Genomic DNA, 21,175 nt, shown 5'->3' on the forward strand with positions numbered 1-21,175 from the left:
TCAGATCACTTCAAAACCAAATGAAATATCCAATCAACCGGAATTGGATTTCCCGCAACAACAGCGGCCCACATCAATCACGTACCCTAAAGACTGTTTCGAAAAGAAAAGTTTCCACATCCACGTCCGAAGGCGTGCCGCCATCAACAGAAAAGGAGCCGGTGGCGGCGTCAGTAGCGGCCACATGGGATGGAAATGGTTCTTCGGTTGAAACTGAAAAGCAGCCCACAATAAAGTGGAAAACCAAACTTTGGCTTCTATCGGCTTTGCCGGTATGTTGTGCACCAGCAATTTCTTCGGTTAAATTTCGGGGTAAGTATTTTATGTTTTGTGATATTTTTCGCCAACATGCGTTCAAATTGTGACAAATAAATTCCGCCTAACATTGAAGATAATAAATGCCGAATTGAATGCCATTTCTGGTTAACCAAAACAGATGCAACTATGCCATAAGTTAACCTTTACACTCTGCGTCCAATTTTCCAGCAGAGCAAGTACATTTCCGCATCTTTTTGATCATCACGAATCTTTCTAAATTTCCACTATGTTTCTCTTTCGTTTCAGCCTGGCTACGAATCTAGGCTAGGTCAACAGTTCCAGCCAACTCAGCACTAGAAGAAATAAAAAAAATCATTCCTTCAATCCTAACGACTTTTTTCCCGCTAGCCATTCCCGCTGGCTTCCATGAGCGAGCCCGTCTCAGCGAAATGTTTGAAGATTAAACACACCCTGCGAAGAAAAAGTGACAAAAAGTGAAGTTGTTAACAACTCGTTGCACGACGGCGAGCTATGTGAACGGCTGCCGGTGCGTTGGTTGGTGCGTGTTTTTGCGACAAATTTCGCTTCGGGTTTGCAATTTTCGTGAGTGTGCTGCATGGGTTTTGGGCGCGTGGAAGAAGGTAACAAGTGTATTTTTCCTCGGAAAAACGAGGAATAAAAAATGTTAACGTAAAGATAAGTACCGATTGCCTAGCTACACAAATTCGAGTCACTTCGTGCGAAGCAGCAATTCGCAAGAAAAAAGCCATCATTAATCGGTGAAGGTAGCTTCGGGGGAAAAACAGGAGTGTGCAGAGAGATGTCGAGGCACCGTTTGTGAGTGAGTTGTCACCAGTGCGAAGTGAATGTGTCTGAGAAAAAAGTTGGGGTTTGTTTTAGTCTGCAGTTTTGAAGATATCTGAGCGGTCGTTATGATGGTGCTTCGAATAAGTCCCTCCAGTTGTGCTGGTGGGAGTTTATGGCTGCTGTTGGGATTCCTGCTGCTTATTCGAACAGGTATGATGTAGGACAAATTGAAGCAATATCAATCTTCCTTTGTTAATTTTATTTTCTTGAAAATATAATTTCGTATTTAACCCATATCCACCCAGCGTCCTATTTATAGGACAGATGCCCCGAACGCTTAGTGGATAACTGACAATGAGGAAGATTACAAGTGGTAGTCAAAATACACGTATCTGTCAAAGGCTTTGCAATTAGGGCAGCATTAAAAGGTACGAAACTGATTACACTCATTCGAAGAGGGTATTCTGCTTATAGGGTTCGAAAAACCGGTTCAAGATGTAATTACAGTTTATCAACAGCTCAATGAACTCAAGGCCTGAGTTCAGCCGGGTCTGCCCGGGTACTAAGGAATCTATTCGATGAATTCACTTACTCCTGCTCGGTGTAGTAATAGTTTCTGGAGCTAATCGCTGTTTTCCGCGTGCAAATCATTCTCATTGTAGTCAATCTACGGTTCTCTGAGGTCATGGCATGACTTCAATCAGATCGTCCAAATTGTCCGCAGAACGTTGACGTAACAAACAGTTTACAGATTTTCAAGTACTAGTGCAATTAATAGCGATAAAAACAATCGAATATCATCCGTGTTGATTATTTTGAGTAATAATATTTCGTAAGGACGGATTCGGACAATCAATCGAGAGATTCAGAAAATATAAACAGTAGTACAAGGGCAAGACATGTTCTAAAGATGTATCCGATGACCTATGGGGTCAATAAGGGAATCATATCTCGTGTTTAATGTCACTTGAAAATAACAAACGTAAATGTACACTTGGATGGTTCAGGAATGTTCAATATCCCAAGAACTCAAAGGAGACCTATCGAAGAATTTCAAAATCGAACCTGTAGCAACTTCAACTATCATAAGGCAATGGAATGTGTAAGCTCCCATTGGAATACTTCATTTAGAAGAATGTTATGGTGGTGCAAATTGTACTTGGCCTTATTTTTACCCGACTTGACCCAGTGACGCCACGGCCTTATTCCGTCCAGAAGTCCAAGAAAATTTTGATCCCGTATATTTCCAAAATAAGAGTGTTGTGCAAGTTTGTATTCAAAATTTGGTCAAATTCTGTTGAGAAATAGGCTGTTGATGATTTTTTTATTTCACAGCTGGGAACAAAATGGTTAATGAGTTAAGCAAGAATTATTCTTAAAATTTCTCGAAAATTCTCAAAGATTTCCGCCAGAGACACCATCAGAAATTCCTGTGGGAATTCTTTTAGGGTTCATTTGTGCAATTTCTGGAAGATCTTCTGATAAATCGCTGGAGGAACATCTGAACAAATTCTGCAAGGATCTCTAAAGGGATATACCTGATGGAACAGCAAAAGAGAAATTTCCTAAAAAGCTGTAATTCCTAAACATTTCGGAAATTTTGAAGAAATTGTTGTACTTAAAACCCCAAGTACAGGGGGTGGCCAAAATGTTTGGGATAGGCAACTTTTTTTCTCCCACAAAAAAAATAACATGCTGTAACTTTCCATAGATTGCAACAAAAAATCTCAAATTTTGACTGTTTATCAACCTGTTATATGTGCATCATTGGTACAAATTTGAGCTCGATTGAATAGTTTTTCACGAAGTTAGAACCGTTCGGATAAAACACTATTTTTAAGACAACTAATTTTTGAGCTGTCATATCTCGGAAACCAGTGAACCGAATTGAATGAATTTTTTAACGTTTATCAACAATATTGATACCTAATACAACGTTATAAAATGTATTACTTTTTCACGACAAATTAAGTTATACCGGGTTGAAACTTTTACCCATATAGAGGAAAATCATTCTAATTTACAATACAGGTCGGACTCGATTATCCGGAGTATTGATTTTTATTTCACTCCGGATAATCGAATTCTCCGGATAATCGAATCACGAAAAAAATATTAAATTTTAATTTAGAAACGTATGGAAAAGTACATGTTTTTGTTATTTTATGTGCATGAAGCAATGACGTAGTCAGACATTTGAATTAAACGGCGTCCATAAATTACGTAACAGTTTTTATATTTTTCTTATTTCCTCCTAGTCATACTGCTTTAATGACACCCCTGAAGTTTTTGTATGGGTCATCACACTATGTTGAATTCCCTCTCTCCTCGTAAAGCGTGACGTAAGTTATAGGCGTTCCTTTAAAATATTGTACACAGTGGGTCCTTGATTGTAGTGTAGGCTGACAAAAATGGCATAGATTTTTTTTTAATTTTTTGAAGCTTCTGATTCTATCAAACGAAAAAATACAGTTAAAGGGGGATGGTGAAGGGGTGTGGTTTATGTTAATTTTTGTCAGTTTTGATAAACGAGAAAAAAAATGTAATGAATAGGACTGTAGTATTAGAAATGTACTTTTGCTATTTATAGCGAAACAATTTTATCTTCTAATTTCTGTTGGCATGATATGCCTACTGCAAACACAGTCTTCACGGAGCTTATAATAATTGGCTTCTTCAACGATGTTGAGATTATTCGATATTCTGAATCTGCACGTCAAACAGAGCCGAAATTCAAATTTTCATGAATGTTGGTGCCCGTGAACCTATTCAAAAATCTATTTGAAGTTTCAACGAGTGCATCCATTTTCGTTGCCTTTCTGGGTTATATTACAAAGTATTCTAACCCAGAAAGAGCTTCTACGCTAAGTCTATGATACACACGTGATACTGAGAGCGGTGATGTCAATTCTGCAAAAACACGTCTAATACAAAAAACGATTACAATCTCGCTAAAGGAATCCTTGTAGAAATCTTTAAAGGAATTCCTTGATTTGCCCCTAGAAAAAGCACCGGAGAAAACCTTGGAGAAGTTTAAAAGAAGTTTCTGAATCACTACGAAATTACTGAAAATCAAAGAAGATTTCTGTAAAAAAATCTTGAAACATCCCCAGAGGAATCCATGGAAAATATCCTGAAGGTCTATACCTGAGCAGGAACGAATAAGATATCATACCAAGACAAGGTTTTGAGTCATCGACAAAAATACCTCAACGAGTTATTGGTTTGGTATTGAGGACTGCTTGAGGTATTATTGAATTATCGAACACGCACCGTTTAGGTTTTGCAAGCCTCAGTTTATTATTCTACACCTATTCTCTCCTGCGCGGGTATCTGGGAGTTCCTGAAGAAATTCCTATAAATATCCTGAGAAATATCTGGAAGAAACTCTGAAGAAATCCAAGCACAAGTTTCTACAGAAATTTAAGGAAAAGGAGTTCCTGGAATAATCCTTGGAGAAATTCCAGCAGTACTTTTGGGACAACCTCCCTAAAGGACTTCGTATGCTTCACGAAAAGAAAGTTCCGGAGGAATCTTTAGAAAATCCAGTGAAGAAATCTTTCCAAGAATCGCAAGAATAATTCTTAGGAAATTTATAGAGGAAACACCCCAAGTAACAATCTTGATTCTATTTGGTTTTATTTATTTTCTTAACGGTTTTATCAAAGCATTACGTATTCTAGTTAATCTTATCGTAGTTTTACCTGAGCAAAACTATTCTTCATCAATATGTCGTTTTAAGAACATCTCCAAGAATACTTGGGACTCATTGCATAAAACTATAAACACAACAAGAACTGTTGAACTTAATGTCAGTTTTAAAAGGCTCTTGTAGTAATCTTCAAATAATCTTTTTTGAGCTAGAGCAACTGGTTTTGATTGAGAACAGTGAAAAATGAAAAAAAAAACTCAAGCATTCGATTTTGATTTTCATCGATCTATTACCGCTGCCAATCAAGAACACCCATCCTGATAACCGACCTTGACGCGGCACAGTGCTAAATTCCTCCGATTGCAGCATCCGCAAAGATGTTTTTTGGTCATCCAGGACATCGATTCCCGTGCAATCGGTGATTTATTAATCAGCCCGCAGGCCATGATGGACATTGTGAAAATAAATAACTACTTACCTGTTGGAAAAGCTGACCGGAGGAAAATGCACTGTACCGCATCGAGGTCGGTTCTCGGGAAAGGTGGCTTGTCGACGGAACCGGGTCTACCGGACGAGGCAGCCTATTTTAATTGCTGGCACTCATTTCACCGCGGTGCGATAATTTGTTTGTTTACCATTTCGCTTACAAGATTTATGACGTTCTCGGCGGAGTTTGCATAAACCTTTGTCAAGAACGTTATAAATCTCAGTACTCTTGGGCTACGCTTTTAACTCTTGCTTGAGTTGAAAGGAGTTTAAGACGATTTTATGGTGAAGCTGTTTAAAACCAATGATAATTAATGACGTCTCGCTGGATTTCAATGGAAGCCATGTTGAAAAAACTCATCAACAATGCTCCCATGACTTGGAATAATAATTTTAAATATTTTATGCAATTCAGTATCATAATTTCAATTTTATATTACTCATTTTAGTATTATAATGACCTATTTTTCCGTACCGGTACATTATGCAACTGAAAAGAGTTGCATAATGAAAAATAGTTGCATAATGTTCATTATGCAACTCATTTGAGTTGCATTATGAACATTATGCAACTCAAATGAGTTGCATTATGAAAAAATCATTGCATAAAATGTTGTATGGAACTCGTTGCAAAACTTAATTTTTTCAGCACTCTTCGTATTTATCCAACTCGGCAAGCCTCGTTGGATAAATGTACGACTCGTGCTGAAAAAATCAACTTTTTGCAACTCGTCACATAAATAACTATTATTTCTGCATTATTTTCGAAGCGCGTTGCAGTTTTTGGAAGTATCTTGCAACATATATACGATGAATTTTCATTGGCAGTAGACCACCTTGTTACACTACAGAAATATTCCCAATTTGAGTAAGAACTACATATTATAATTATGTATCATAATCATTGTGCTTTTTCTGATTCAATTTAATTTATCTCCCAAGACAAAAGCTGCAGCAGTGACAGAAGCTGACAAATTTATTAGCGTTTTATCGTGCACTTGAAGAGCTCTACAAGGAGAGAGCAATTCGCCTACAGGATATCTTGGGAAGTACAACAAGTTTTAAGAGAATCTTAAAATCAACTCTCCAAGAGCGTCTTAGGATGGGCCTCTTTAGTCTTATAAGGGATTTATGGTTGAGTTGATGTCGTTATGCAGATCAAATTGGTTTATGTTTGGTTTTAAAGAATAGGTGTTGAAGAATTCTTCAAAAGCATTATAAAATTAATTTTGCTACTTGGGACTTGTGGCATTGTAGGTAAAAGAAGGTAAGGAAGAATCTGCAGCATTACTGAAGAAATCCCAGGCGGACTGAAAGATTCCATAAGGAATTCTTGGAGGAATATCAATTGATACCAAGAGGAATTCATCTTATTTGAATGATTTCAAGTGCTGGAAGCCTGTACCGGGAGTTCATCATTAAAAAAATCTCTGGAGGATTTTTCCTTGAAAATCGTAGAGGAATCCCAACAGTAATATCCGAAGGAATCTTTACCAGCATTGTTTGGAAAATTCCTAGATTGGCGTTTGTTTTCAAAGAATTCCGTAAATTATATTTTGAAAACAGTCACAAATTTAGCATTTTTTTTTTGGCTGAAACAAAATTTAAAATTGTTTGGCCCTTATCAAATATAACGGGAGATTTGTTTGTTACGTAATTTGTATATGATTCCAAAATATATCAACTGATATTAAGATTGATTGTTAAATGGTATGCCGAATGTAAAACACTTTTTTTTGGTTAAAAAAAGCTAACACAATCGGATCAGAAAATCGACAATATCTGGAGAAAACGCAAACAAGGCCTCCCAAAATCAGGTCAGCACAGTATTATAATATTAAACGATTTTGAATTTCTGCATTAAAATAAAAAAAAATCTCAATAAAAAAATACTCCGGATAATCGAGTCTAAAATTCCGGATAATCGAACCCCGGATAATCGAGTCTCCGGATAATCGAGTCTCCGGATAATCGAGTCCGACCACACAAAAACTACTAAATGTGTTCTTCGTTTAAGCTAAATTGGCTCTAATATATCTGATTAAAGATAATTTGAGAACAGAAGTGAAAAATCTTTGGACATCAACACTAAAATTTATTGACGTTGATGTATAAAAAAATACATTTATTCGAGAAAAATCGAAAAAGTGTCCATGATAACTTTTCTCAACGTACAAAAAGTATCTATGTTTTAATAGTTTGTGAAGCATTTGTATATTGTTAGTGTACGTTCAAAATTTCATTCAATTCGGTTCACTGGTTTCCGAGATATGACAGCTCAAAAATGAGTAGTTTAAAAAATAGTGTTTTACCCGAACGGTTCTAACTTTGCGAAAGATTATTCAATCGAGCCCAAATTTGTACCAATGATGCACATATAATAGGTTGACAAACAGTCAAAATTTGAGATTTTTTGATGCACTCTATGAAAAGTTATAGCATGTTGAACTTTTTTGTGAGAGAAAAAGAAGTTGCATATCCTAAACATTTTGGCCATCCCCTGTAGCCTTATAAGCACATGGTCATGGGTTGGATCCCAGTCCCGGCGCTTTCGTCAGTTGCTCTTTCTTCCTTAGAGCAGCTGACACTAACCTTCTTCTGAGCCCAATGGCTCAAATGAACCCGGATACTTGGACATCGGCGAACGGCAACCCATAATGGACCCCCAATCGGACTGGAAACAGGAACAACCAACAGCCACACATCAGCTTCCTCGTGCTCATCATTCTACCATGATAAGGTAGAAAGTGAAAGCTGCGCAACGGCAACCACTTGAATATAGTGAAATTAGAAAAGAATACACTTAGGCGCTGTACAAATTAAAAGTACACCTTCCAATTGGATTCGCTCTCGCAGGGCCCTAGTGGACAAATGAGCTGTAAATTAGGTTAAGTGATTGAAGAATAGAAAAACCCTTACGTGCCAATACAATGCTAGTGTTATACTAACCCGCTCTATTTTGGTCGTTTAAGAGCCCTGTAAGGGCAAAAAGGGGAAATTTTGACAATAAACTACTAGACTTTTGCGTATCTTTAATTCTGAAATCGATGTGACTGGACAGATAAAGAACTTAATTCCAAAAGCTAGACTTCACAAATACAAGCGTGAGTGAGAAATGGAAAAATTGGAGTGAAATTTGCGAAAAAGTTACTCGTCCTGTCGGTGAGACTCGTACTCACGACTCCTTCTCACTAGATGACTAGACAATCTCATTAGAGTCTCACCGAGAGGACGAGTTTTTTTTCGCAAATTGGTAAAGTTTTGCCTTAAAAATTAAGTAAATTTCCCACTCGGCTGATTGAGCCGCAAAAATCGATAATTATTTAATTAATGAGATAAAGTTCGTTGGGTTCATTCATGATTCTAAGCATTCCTGGACACTTCACACAGCAAATAATTTTGTAATATCCAGGCGCGTAATTTCTGGCGATGTATCCATTTTCGAACGTTATCTCACTCGGATACATCGTTTTCCAATAATTATCACACATACCATGTACACCCTGCTTGGCACTGGAATGTGTCAACAAACCCATTGCAGCAGATACTTAGAAGCAGTATCATATTTATCACCTTCCTTGTAACTCGGGGAAATAGCCGAGAGGCAAGGGATATGCCTCACAATCAGCGGATCAGTGTACGAATCCATGCCAATATTTTACTTATATATGAATCATCAATCGTTCCGGTTCTAGCGATTGCTAGACTCACTTTCAAGCTACGGCGGCTAATTTTCTGTGTGGAAAGGATGTAACTTGTACATCATTTTTACGACGCGAGTGATGTGCAGCGGAAGTGATGTGATATCACAAGAATTTTTTTGCTGTGCACATTGAGTTCAGAATCAAAAAAGCTTGTATGGCCTTTGGGTAATGCCGACGAACCTTTGGTAATACTTGGGCTCTACAACCCAACTATATCAAATGGATTTACACAACTGCTGTTCGACCAATATTGGCCTATGGATGTATTGTGTGGTGGCAGATGAGCGAAGTGAGAACGATCCAAGGGATGTGCTTAATGGAGATGTCTGGAGCGATCTCTTCAACTCCCATGGCAGCGCTTGAAGTTCTCTTTGACGTTGTGCGTTGCTCAACTACACATTCATCTTAAGGCTTTTTACGGCATCATCACCATCGGCAGCCATGTTGGATATGTGGTTCTAAATTTCAAAGTGATAATTCTCAGCTGTTCGCCGAAACAGCCTGATGAATTGAGCATCACTATTTATCACAGCGTACCACTGCCCACCTCATTCGGCTTGCGTAATAACAATTAAACGCCAACGCCGAAGACAGGCAAAAGAGAATGAGTAGCCGAGTTTCATAGTAAATAGTCGATTCAGATTTGTTGTTTAGAGCCTGCTAATGTTTTTGGTTTTCTTATAAACTATAGTAAAAAGGTGAATATTAAATGCATTTCTTAATCTAGATTAAACTTACAAGCTACTTACAGGCTACTACGGAATAATCTCAACATTAAGTTGTGTGTAGATCAGAACATAGTACGGAGACAGAATTGTAAGTAACTTAATGAATTCGATATAAAACCTATCCTAACAATAAAACATTTATAGCTTTAAGCTGATCATACTAAATTCTGTGTTTTGATCACTGCTGGAAAAACTCCCAACGTATCTACCGCAACACTCAGCCACGAAAGCGAATATGCGCAAGAAAAAGTATCATCCTATATGCTCACCAGCAGTGATTGTGATAATGCTTTCTCAGCTGCGTTACTGCAGAATTATCAGTTTTTTATCACTTCAAAAACGCGAGGCAAACAATCATTGAAAAACAAAAAGTCAATGATTTGTATGAAAGCTTAGTGATGCATCATAACACCTTAAACAAGAAGCACTTTTCTTTACTTATCGCCTACAGGTACTCGGTCTACTAGAGGAAATTTCTATGAATCGCGGTCAACACACACCTCGTTGTTTCCACTTATGGTAGATTAAGGCGAAACTGGAAGCATTTTCTCATTTTTTTGGTTTTGATTTTTATAAAATAACGAAGCAATGTTTTCAAAATCAGTTAGCGTACACATGTAGAGTATGGATCAAGGTATCTCCTGATTTTTTTCAGGTAGAAAATGTTTTTCGTTTTTGCAGAAACCATTTTTTTGTGAAATTTTGTTTAAAAATGTTTTTTTTCAAAAACGAAAAACATTTTCCACCTCAAAAAGATCAGGTACCTTGATCCATACTTTACATGTGTACGAAAACCGATTTTGAAAAAAATGCTTCTTTCTTTTATAAAAAATCAAAAACCAAAAAGTGAGGAAATGGATCCAGTTTCGCCTTAAGACAAAGTTGTCCTTGCTCCAAGTGATCAATCGTTTGTAATTTTCCATATTGGATATTTTCCATGAAATTCCCTTCCCGGGAAGAGTGGACATCTGGTTATCTGAAAAGAAGTGTTTCAGACTGCACTGATGGCTTCCTTCTCAAAGGTCGAGCAGGTGCTGGTGTTTATTCTCGTAAGCTAAGGCTGCATCAGTCTTACTCACTTGGTAGACATTGCACCGTTTTCAGGCCGAAATCTTTGTTCTTATGTGCGAATAGCTATCAGCAATTCAGCAGCACGCAATGGGCAGAGTAATAAACTTCTGTTCAGCTAGCCAGGCTGATATTAAAGCACATGCTTCGGCCAACTATAGGTCGAAGATAGTCATCGCATGTCGTACTTAAATCGAAGAGCTGAATTCAGCAAACGCTGTTCACCTTGTATGGGTACTAGGCCATTCTTCCATCGCTGGAAATGAATTGGCTGATGAGTTAGCTCGCACTGGAGCATCACATTATTTCATTGACCCTGACCTAGCTATTCCGATATTGAAGTGTTGTGTAAAGCTTCAGATTCACACCTGGGCTGCCATTTAACACAAACACTATTGGAATAGTTTGGTGTCACGTCATCAAACAAAATTGTATTGTACGGAGTCATCACCACGGAGATTCAAGACTGATAGTAAATAGACTGCGGGTACCTATTTTGGAAACTTGTCGTTATCCAACTTTTTACGCATATCTGCTATAAACTGTGAATCACCCCTATAGTTTTTGGAATTATGGCATTATTCCAGGAGTTCCTTATAAAGTTTCTACAGGATTTCCTCGAAGAAATTCTCCAGCAATTTCTTAAGAAGCTCCTCTAGTAGCTTTGTAAAGAATTTCTCATGGTGTTCTTTATATTTTTCTCCAACAGGAAAAGGATAACATTTCCACATGAATTCCTACTGAGAATCCCAGCTAAATAATATGGAGAAAACTAAGAAGGAATCTCTGAAGAAACTTCCAGAAGATTTTCAGATGAAACTCCTGGAAGAATTTTGAAAGGAAACTATAGAGAAAATTTCAAATGGAATTCTGCGAGGAGTTCCTGGAGCAATTCTAGATAGAACTTTTGAATAAATCTTGAATAAACTACTGGAAGAATCTCAGAAGAAGATATTTGTAGAATCTAAGAAGGAAATCCTGGTTCAATTTCTGGAGAAATCACGGAAGAAGTTTTTGAAAGAATCCCGGAAGGAATTTCTGAAGGAATCCCGAAAATAACTTTTGGGGAATCCCGGAAGATTATCTGGATATAACTCCTGGTGAAATCTAAGAAAGAAAATAATTGGGGAGTTCTAGAAAGAACTATGGGAGGAATCCGTATAGGGATTCCTCGCGGAATTCCAAGAGATCCTGGAGGAATCCTGGATGACGTGAATGGAGAAATGCCGGAAAAAGTTCCTGCAGTAAACCCGGGAAAAATCCAGGATAAATACTAGAAGGAAGTCCTCGAGGAACCCAGAAGAATCCAGGAAGGAATTCCTGAGAGAATCCGAAAAAGAAGCAACTCTTGGGAGGGGTTTGAAAAATCGCCGGAGGGGTTTCCTGCAGAGATCTCGGATTGAATATCTGAGTGTATTCCTGAAGGAAACCAAGAAGGAACTCGTGGATGAATCCTGAAAGGAACTTCGTTAGGAAATCCAGGAAGAAGTTCTGATGGAATCTCAAAAGAAATTCTGGTTAAAATCTCTGAAGAGTTGTCCGAAGAAACTGCTGGTGGAAAAGAGAAGAAGAAAACCTTGAAAGAAATCCTGAAGGAAACCATGTATAAACTTTTAGAAAAACCTTAGAAAAACAAAACTCCTGGAGAAATCTAAGAAGGAAATCCGGAAACAATTCTTGGAGCGATCTCTGAAGTAACCCCTGAAGAAATACAAGAAGGAGCAATCAAATGGAATCTCAAAGGAAATTATTGGAGAAATCCCAGATGGAAGGGATGGAATTAAAAAGGGAGACATTCTCAAAAATGAAAAGAAACTCCTTGAGGCAGAAATGATAATTTAAAGCATGTTAATCTTTGAAATTCGAAGCGCTTAATAATCCTTTTCCATTGCTATACTATTTCTCAATTTTTCACGGTTCTTGTGTAAGGTACCCCGGGGCAAGGGGGCACGTTCGGTGTAGTACTAGATTTGTAGTAATGAGCTGAATTTTAGTATGGTGAGAAGATCAATTCTCTGTTTCTGCAATGAAATGGTACAAAAAGTGTGGGTATTATGATTCTTTACCTAATTTGAGGCTGTTTGAGCAAAACTTTAGATAACTATGTTGTTTATGTTGCAAGAAATTGAGAAAACAACAACACTGTTGCACAAAGTTTTGCTCAAACAGCATCAAATTAGGCAAGGAATCATAATACCCACGCTTTATGCACCATTTCTTTGCAGAAACGGAGAATTGACCTTCTCACCATACTAAAATTCAGCTCATTACTACAAATCTAGTACTTCACCGATCTGTCCTAGTGGGACCTAAAAAAAGGCTAGTTTGGTTTTGAGGAGGCAAATAATTCTGAACATAAATAATTTTATAATTCCAATGGTTCTAAAAGACATTGTTGGTATATTTCTTCTTATTAACGGGCATTAACCGTTATGTGGCCGGCAAACTTTTTGCTTTTTTCTACACCGTGTATTTTAAATGGGTGCTGGGTACCCGGGTACATAAGGGTTAAAACTGTTTCAAAATTTTTAAACTCTGTATATTATGCATATAATGAAAAGTGGAGCAGATCTTCATTTACACCATATCACGGGGCAAGTGGGACCTATTCGGATTTTTTGTACAAATGGCTTAATATATTCTTGATTTATCGACTGTAAAGTTTTCTATCAAATATGGTTTGGCTTGCAGTTACCAAACAGTCTACCGAAGCAGTGAGTGAACTTGAACTTCAACGTGATGCGACGAACAAAAATAGGACAATTTTATGTAGAAATTAAACAGACAATGACAAAAAACAGAACTCTATGATCCCAAGAACAAGGCAAAATACATTGCGCCGAAACGTCGGAAAATAGATAACCTCTGTTTCCTTTTGATTTGAGGGACTGCAAGCCAAACCATATTTGATATGGCTTAATATAGTTGCTGCATTTATGTAAGGTAGCATGAATTATAAATATCTCATGCGAATAACTATGTTTACCGATTTATGTTGGAAAAGCTTTGTGTTATCGTGCATAAATTATGTAACACATATAATAATGAATCACTGAGAAAAAAAATTGATTTAACTCTAGCAGCTCGTGCAAAACAAATTGATTTAATTCATACAAAAAGCGCCCTAAGGTTAAATGCCGAAAGATTTCCAAACCTACTTTTCATATAACGTGGTTGATGAGTCTCGCCAAAGATTTTTCAAGATTTACTGATGTTATTTTTTCCCTTAAATAATAGCACGATCATTAAATAAAGATGTTTAAATCGTGAACTTCAAATATGTCGTTTTCCAATTTTTTCATACCTTATGGCCGGTTCCTTAACATTCAGAAAAACTCATTATGTAGCAAAAAACGAAAAAAATGATAGAATTTGCTTGAACGAAAATATGAAAAATAGACGATTTCGAAAAAATATGTTCAACCAAAACCTTTACCATTTTAAACAATAGCTTCATCATCAGATTAGAAGTAATTGAGTAAAATTCAACGATTGGTTACTTAAGGCGCTAATTTTTACTTGACTTTTGTGTTTAGACTTAGGCTGAAGAAAGCGAGATCAAACTATGAAATTGTGTTTGTTTGCTCTCATAGGTCTCACTTGCCCCAGATGCTGAAATGCACGGGGGCAAGTGAGAGCAGTTAACAAAAGGTAATAAATGGAAATAAATTAAAGCTTTTTCATTTAAAATAATTTGCAAGCACTCCAAATATTATCCTGAAACTGAAAAAGTTTTACTTCATTTGTTATTCTATTTTTATACGACGAATGTTGTAGAGTACGTTAATCTCACTTGGTGAATTGAAAACTACATACATATGAACAACAATGACATATATGGTCTCTTTATGGTGAGAACAATAACAATTTTTGAATTCAAAGTATCCGGTGGTGTGATACCTATGTTTTCTATGAAGAATGTTTGCCTTAAAACTAACAAATGAAAAAATATATAGCTGTATGTCTCACTTGCTCCGGATTTTCACTTGCCCCGGGGTACCTTACCAAAAATCATTTAATTAAATTAAATGGATAGTCACCAAATGGATAGTTACCAAGATGCAAACTATAAAAAATGGCGGTAAGAAATGTCAACATCAAATCACCCCTCGTCATTTTATGGCTAGCGTAAAGAGCTGGATAACTCAAGTTTATACCAAATGAATTATTATTTTTTAAACATACGGCGAGACACGTGCAGTCTCTGACTGTAGAAAAATTCAATCCAATTGGTATTATATTGCCTAAGTTACAGCGGAAAACTGTCCAAATCATCCCGCATTCCAAGTCATCTATAGCAATTTCTTCAGTATATGCAATATTAGGCTTCCAGTAGACTTCAGTAACAATTTTTCTATGAACGATATTATGAATGGATGGAACAATTTCATCATTAAATTTTCATGCGCAAGTTACTCCGACAATTCCTATTTTTTTTGCGCTTGAGATACTGTTCCAATAACACATGTGCCAAAGCAAGAAGAACGAACCATAAAGCCCTGAATTTACAGTTGAGTATTTACATTTAAAATGATTTTATTTCCCTGTAAGACAAGTAGAACAATCGATTGTTCCTTGTGCTGGTACTTCAAGATGGATCGTAAACATTTTTCCGGTTAGGTTATTTGCATCCGAACCAAATCCCAATCGGCTTTCTTGTGATTGCTTCCCCGGAAGAACTTCGGTAAATATTGATCCACTCGAAAACCTCTTTCAGAACGGACACTTTCCGGTTGGACGATGTCATCGGCCGGCTTTAGGCAAAGGGTCAATCAGCCGGGATGGTGGAGTGTTTGTTCCTGTTCTATTCTATTTCTCGGACGAGTGTTTGCAAACTTTTCCAAATAATGAAAAAGGGGTTTATTATTCAGAATGGGAGTCTTCATTTTTGGGGCGCTGAAGCCCGAAAGTGATTTATGGCGCAAGCACTCCGCAATTAAAGAGTTGAGTTTTTAATTACCCCCCAACCCCAGCGAGGAAGAAAGCGGAACGCTTTGGCTGGATCTGGCGTGACATGGCATCATCCCGAGCGAGCGAGCGAGAAGCAGGCATCCTTCCCAAAGTCATTATTTTCGCTTCCGCTAATTTTTCGCTCCCGAAGGTTTATCTTCCCGTCCCGTCGTCGTCGTCGCGTGTCTTTCGACCTCTACACTGACTGACTAATATGACGCACCGGTTACGATTATAAATGATGCAAAACCCTTCCACAATTTTCACTTGTCGTCGTGGAACCGAACCGTGCCACCCGGGATTTCGGGTTTTAGTCTTTGCGAATAATTTTTCGCGCTGGGAACATGCTATAGAAGTCATTAATCTTTTGGAGTTCGTAGACGAGAGTGGCGGCAGTTTCCAGGTGATATGGAAAATTCAGCAACATCGTTGTGGGGTAAATGACATTGAATTTCTCCTTATAATTTAATTTTTGTTGGAAAGATAACTATATAAATTCAAAGACATAATACCCACATGCCTAGAAACAATCATTCGAGCCACAGCATTGAATTTCATTCGGGAAATTCTTCTCATTCCTACAGTAAAATAATTGGAATTTTTATCGGCAATTTTATATGAATTTATTTAGCAATTCCAATGCGAATTCCCATAACGACACATTGTGAATTTTTCTGCCATTTTTCTAAGGATACTTTTGACAATTAATTTGTGAATGTGTTTTTATGTTCCTTCAATTTCTTTGAGAATTTTAAGAAAATATATGCTTAGATAATTTCTCCGCTAATTTCTTCGGATATTTTTGACAATTTCTTTGAAAATTCCTTCGGAAAGGAAATGGATATTTCTTCGATAGTTTAATTGGACGGCAATTCATTTTATAGTTTTTCTCGGTGATTCCATGGTAAATTATTGCGTAAATTCCTTAAGGATTTCCTTTTGTACTGCCTCTGAGAACTTCTTTAGAAATTTGATTGAGATTCATTCTGTAATTCCTTTGTATTTATATTTATTGTACCGAAAACTTCCTTCGAAAATTTGTTTTTTCTTAAAACCTTTGTTTGTTAATTGCTTCAATAAGTCTTCTAAAAATTATACGGTTTTCTAGAAAATCCTTCGGTAATTTATTTATCATTTTGTTTTTCAAAATTTGATTCACCGTCTATTTGGATCTTCACAGGCAATTATATTAGATATTTCTTCGGCGTTTCTGCCATGTGTTGAATTGTTGTTAGAAGTGATTCCCATAGAATATGCGACAATTCTTTTGTGAATTCCTTCTGTACATCCGTTGAGCAAGATTCAGAAATTGAGAAATTCTCAAATGTAATTGATAAAGCAATTTTGAAAAACAAAAATCAGATGGAATTTACGAAGGAGTTGTGCTTTTCATGTGCTGTCATTGAACAAATCCAAAAAGCTGCCAGAGAAACTTACAATGGAATTGCCGAAGAAATTTTCATATAAACTGCCAAATATAATTTCTAAAGGACTTTTTTGTGGTTTAGTTGGACGGCAATTTCTTCAATATTTTGTTTTCAGTAATCTGGTTCTAAATTGATGCGGAAATTCCGTAGGGAATCCCTTTTGTACTGCCTTTGAGAATTTCCTCGGCAATTTGATTGAAATTCCTTCTGTTATTCTTGTGTATTTTATTGTTTTTATATTTATTTCACCGAAAACTGCTTCGGCTATAGCTTTGTTAATTCCTCCGGCAATTTCTCTTTCTTGAAACATTTGTCTGTGAATTGCCCCAATTAATTTTATAAAATGTACATGTAGCAAGGTTCTTTTCTTTTTTCGAAAATTTCATACATCATCTTTTTGGATTTTTTTCGGGTTCAATTTTTTAACGTATTTTTTTGGGAATTTCAAAAGAATTCTCATAGCAACTGTCACAAGGATTTATCCGAGAAGCAGCCTGAGAAATGCCCAATGGAAGCGTCGAGGGAAATCCATGGAAGTTGTCGAAGAGAATTTCCAAAGAAATTGCTTACAGGAATATCCGAAAAAGATACCAATGAAGATGTCGAAGAAATTCTAAAGCAAAATTCCACAAAAACTCACAATAAATTTCTGAAGGGCCTCTCAAAGAATATACTGCAGGAATTTTCAGAAGGGAATCGAGAAAAGTACTCGAGAAAATGTAGTTCCTGAATTGCTGTTCTAAGATAATGTCAGACAAATTCTTGAGAGAATTGTTGAAGGAACTCCTTCAAGGAATTACAGAAGCAATTTCCGAAGGATATTTCAAAAGAATTAGCAAATAACCGAAGATTTTTATTCAAAATAATTCTCAAAGAAACTTCCAATATATTTGCCTAAGAAACTTTCAAGAAAATGTCGATAAAATTCCTAAAAAAAATGTACTAAGTTAGTTTTGCAACTAGGGAATTGCCGGAGATATTTAAAATGAAATCGTTGCAGAAATGTCCAAAAGCATTGCTGAGGAATTCATGAAGCCATCCAAAAAATCAGAAAACCTAAATGAAACAACGCATCATACAACCCTTTTGAGCTGATGTTGATTAACCTGGGCTTGTTAGGGCAGATAATACGTATCTGTCAAAGGATGCAAATTCTTAGTGGAATTCAAAGGAACAGTACTTAACGCGATTTTCTTTTTATTTACCTTTTGAGCTATTATCTTGATCATACACACAATCATTCCCCATATCGGCGGTGTATAGTGTATAATTTTATTAGAGATTGTTTAAATAATTCACAAACATTACATAACAAATTCACAGAAGACTTTTGTAAGAAATTTTCAAAGGAATTGCCGAAAGATTCCTCTAAGACTTTGGTGGTGCAGCTCCAAAAGGAATTGATGGAAAAATTCCCAAAACATCAACAGAAAACGTTTCAGAAGAAGTTGCTGAGAGAATTCCAAAGAAATTGCCGAATGAAGTCCAAATATAATCCCAAAAGTATTGTCGAGTCAATTACCAAAGGCAATCTCAACGGGACTGCTGGAGGAATCGCTCAACAAATTCCATAAAAAAATCATAACAATTACCAAGAAAATTTAGAAAGAATAGCTGAAGCAATTGAAAAATTAATTAAAAACTAGTTTTTCAGGAATTCTTTCGGAAATTTATTTATAAATTGCGACGGTATTTTTTTTCCATCCACCGTCTATTTTGAAATTTGACCGGCAATGACGTTAAGAGTTTCTTCAACAATTCTTTTCCTCCATAGATTTTTTCCGTCAATCCTTTATCAATTTCTCACATAATTTCTCTGCAAATTCAGAAGTTCTCGTTTGGATTTGTTGAACAAATTTCGAAAGCAATAATAGGGCTTAACAAATTGATACCGATTTCCAAAGAATAGCCGAGGAAATCTGGAATCAGGAAAATGGAATTGTGGAATCAATTTCCTAAGGGAGGGTTGTGGAGTGGACCTGGTGTGATGGTTAAAACACTTGACTATCACGCCGAGGACCTGGAATCGAATCCCACTCCCGACAAACTCGCAAAATGTGAGTTCTTCCTTCGGAAGGGAAGTAAATCGTGGGTCCCGAGATGAACTACTCAAGGGCTAAAAAACTCGTTAATACAGATAAAAAAAATCCTAAGGACCTCTTATGGGAACTCTCGAAGACCAAATATGAACAACTGCTTTTGAAATTCCCAATTAAATTGCCGAGGTATTTTGCCATAGAAGTTTCCGAAGAATATGCATAAGGAATTACAGAAGGTATTCCTAAAAAATTGCCTAAGGAAAGTTATTGAAAGTTATTGCCAAACGGTTTATTTAAAGACAATGCTAGAAAAAAAAACTAAATAAATTGCAGAAGCACTCCTCAAAGGAATTACTGAAGGAATTTACGAAAAAATCTTCAAAAAAATTCATAAATTGCCAAAAAAATAAAATAAAATCCGTCAAAACCTTAAAGATTAAGTTTTCAAAGAAATTTAGAAAAAATCATAAGGAAAGTAACTAAGCAAATTGGAAAGGAATTATTGGAGACAATAAAAAAGGTGGAGAATTTGTAAGAAATTTCGATTGCAAAAAGTTGACTCTGAGATATTGCCGATGGATCTCCAAACGGCCTTGATGAAGAAATTCCCAAAGGATTTCTGTAAATTCCAGAAGACGTTGCTGGTGATTTTTTGAAGAAATTGACAAAGAAGTTCCAGAATAAACCCCAGAAGCATTGTCGAGTCAATTATCAAAGCAATCCCATAGGAATTGCTGGAAAAAATGCTGAGTGAATTCCAGAGAAGAAAAACAAAACAATTATCAAGATAATTTTCAAAGGTTGAAGGTAAAGCATTGAAAGAAGGAGAAGAAGAAGAAGAAGAAGAAGAAGAAGAAGAAGAAGAAGAAGAAGAAGAAGAAGAAGAAGAAGAAGAGTTTGCTGAGGAAATTGCAAAAAAAAAAACAAATGTCAAGTTAACTCTTAAAGAACCGTCGACGAGGTGTCTGAATCCGTCAAATGAAAGGATGTGTCGAAAGATGTTTTGATGAAATTCCAAAGGATTACCCAGAGTTATCATGCCTAAGAATTTTTTTATGGACTTTTTTTTGTAATTCATTTGTTTAGTTATGCATTAAAAGTTGTTCGTCAATTTATTTGAGAATTTTTAGAAAATATATTAAAAAGCTGTGATGGCAAGTCATTTGAAGTTTCTTCGCCAATTTCGTAAATTCCATTCCATCCAACAAGGAAATTTCTTCGGTAGTATAATTTAACTTTTTTTTCTCAATTTTTTTTCTGAATTCCATTTCTTTGGAAAATTTTCAGACAATTTATCTGGAAATATAGTTAATCTCAATTGGAATTGCAGAATTTGAAAGGCATTACAGAAATAATTTACAAAAGAATTTCGGCATATGAAACAGAAAATAGAAATGTGAAATTCAATTTTCAACAGAACTTTTATAAGAGTTACAAGAGAACAAATACGAAAAACTGCCTGAGAAATTATCAATGGAATAAGCTCCTAATCTTATATCTAGATTCTTGTTTCAAATCACAAAATATGCTAAAAAGTACATATTTACTCATATTTTGATGTTTTTATTGACCGTGGGTGGAAACATATAATCTTTAATTTTAAAATATTTTGTCCAGCGACATACTTTGGGTGATTTTTTCGCCGTGTATGTCAGATAGGAAAATTTTTCCGAACCATTCAAATTTTCTCATGATTCGTTCATTTTTTAGGGCATGCTCAGGGGGGCGCAATAAAGGGCGATGGAACTTGTTTGGGACTGTTTAAGGTTTCCTAAGAACTTTCTTGAGCAAACTAAACGCAAACAAACGCTTTGAAGCGCCGCTGGAATCTCTCTGAAGCTTACTTAAGAGCTGTGATCCAAAATGTATTTTCAGAATCTGAGAGCCCCGTTAATCCCTCTAAAAATCCCCTGTAACACTCTTGAAACTCTCCAAAACCCCCTAAAACGCCTTTGTGATGCCTGAGTAACTCGCCAAAAATCATCAGAAGCTGTATGAAATGCCTTCGAAATCACCCTAAAACCCCCTCGGACCCCATTTAACCCTCAGAAACCCT

At 36.4% G+C, this 21,175-nt stretch overlaps 1 protein-coding gene across 1 annotated transcript in view; it reads left to right on the forward strand.

The window, feature by feature from the left end:
• The first annotated feature begins 176 nt into the window (after positions 1–176).
• LOC109426949 (zwei Ig domain protein zig-8) overlaps positions 177–21,175 on the forward strand; it is a 569,430-nt gene continuing 548,431 nt past the window's right edge. The window contains exons 1-2 of the mRNA XM_062859427.1: positions 177–312; positions 565–1,275. Of these exons, the coding sequence (XP_062715411.1) occupies positions 1,191–1,275 (85 nt within the window). The 5' untranslated portion in view covers positions 177–312; positions 565–1,190. The remainder of the gene's footprint in view (positions 313–564; positions 1,276–21,175) is intronic.

The sequence above is a fragment of the Aedes albopictus genome, chromosome 3 (assembly GCF_035046485.1).
Source record: "Aedes albopictus strain Foshan chromosome 3, AalbF5, whole genome shotgun sequence".
Taxonomy (NCBI): Eukaryota; Metazoa; Arthropoda; class Insecta; order Diptera; family Culicidae; genus Aedes; species Aedes albopictus.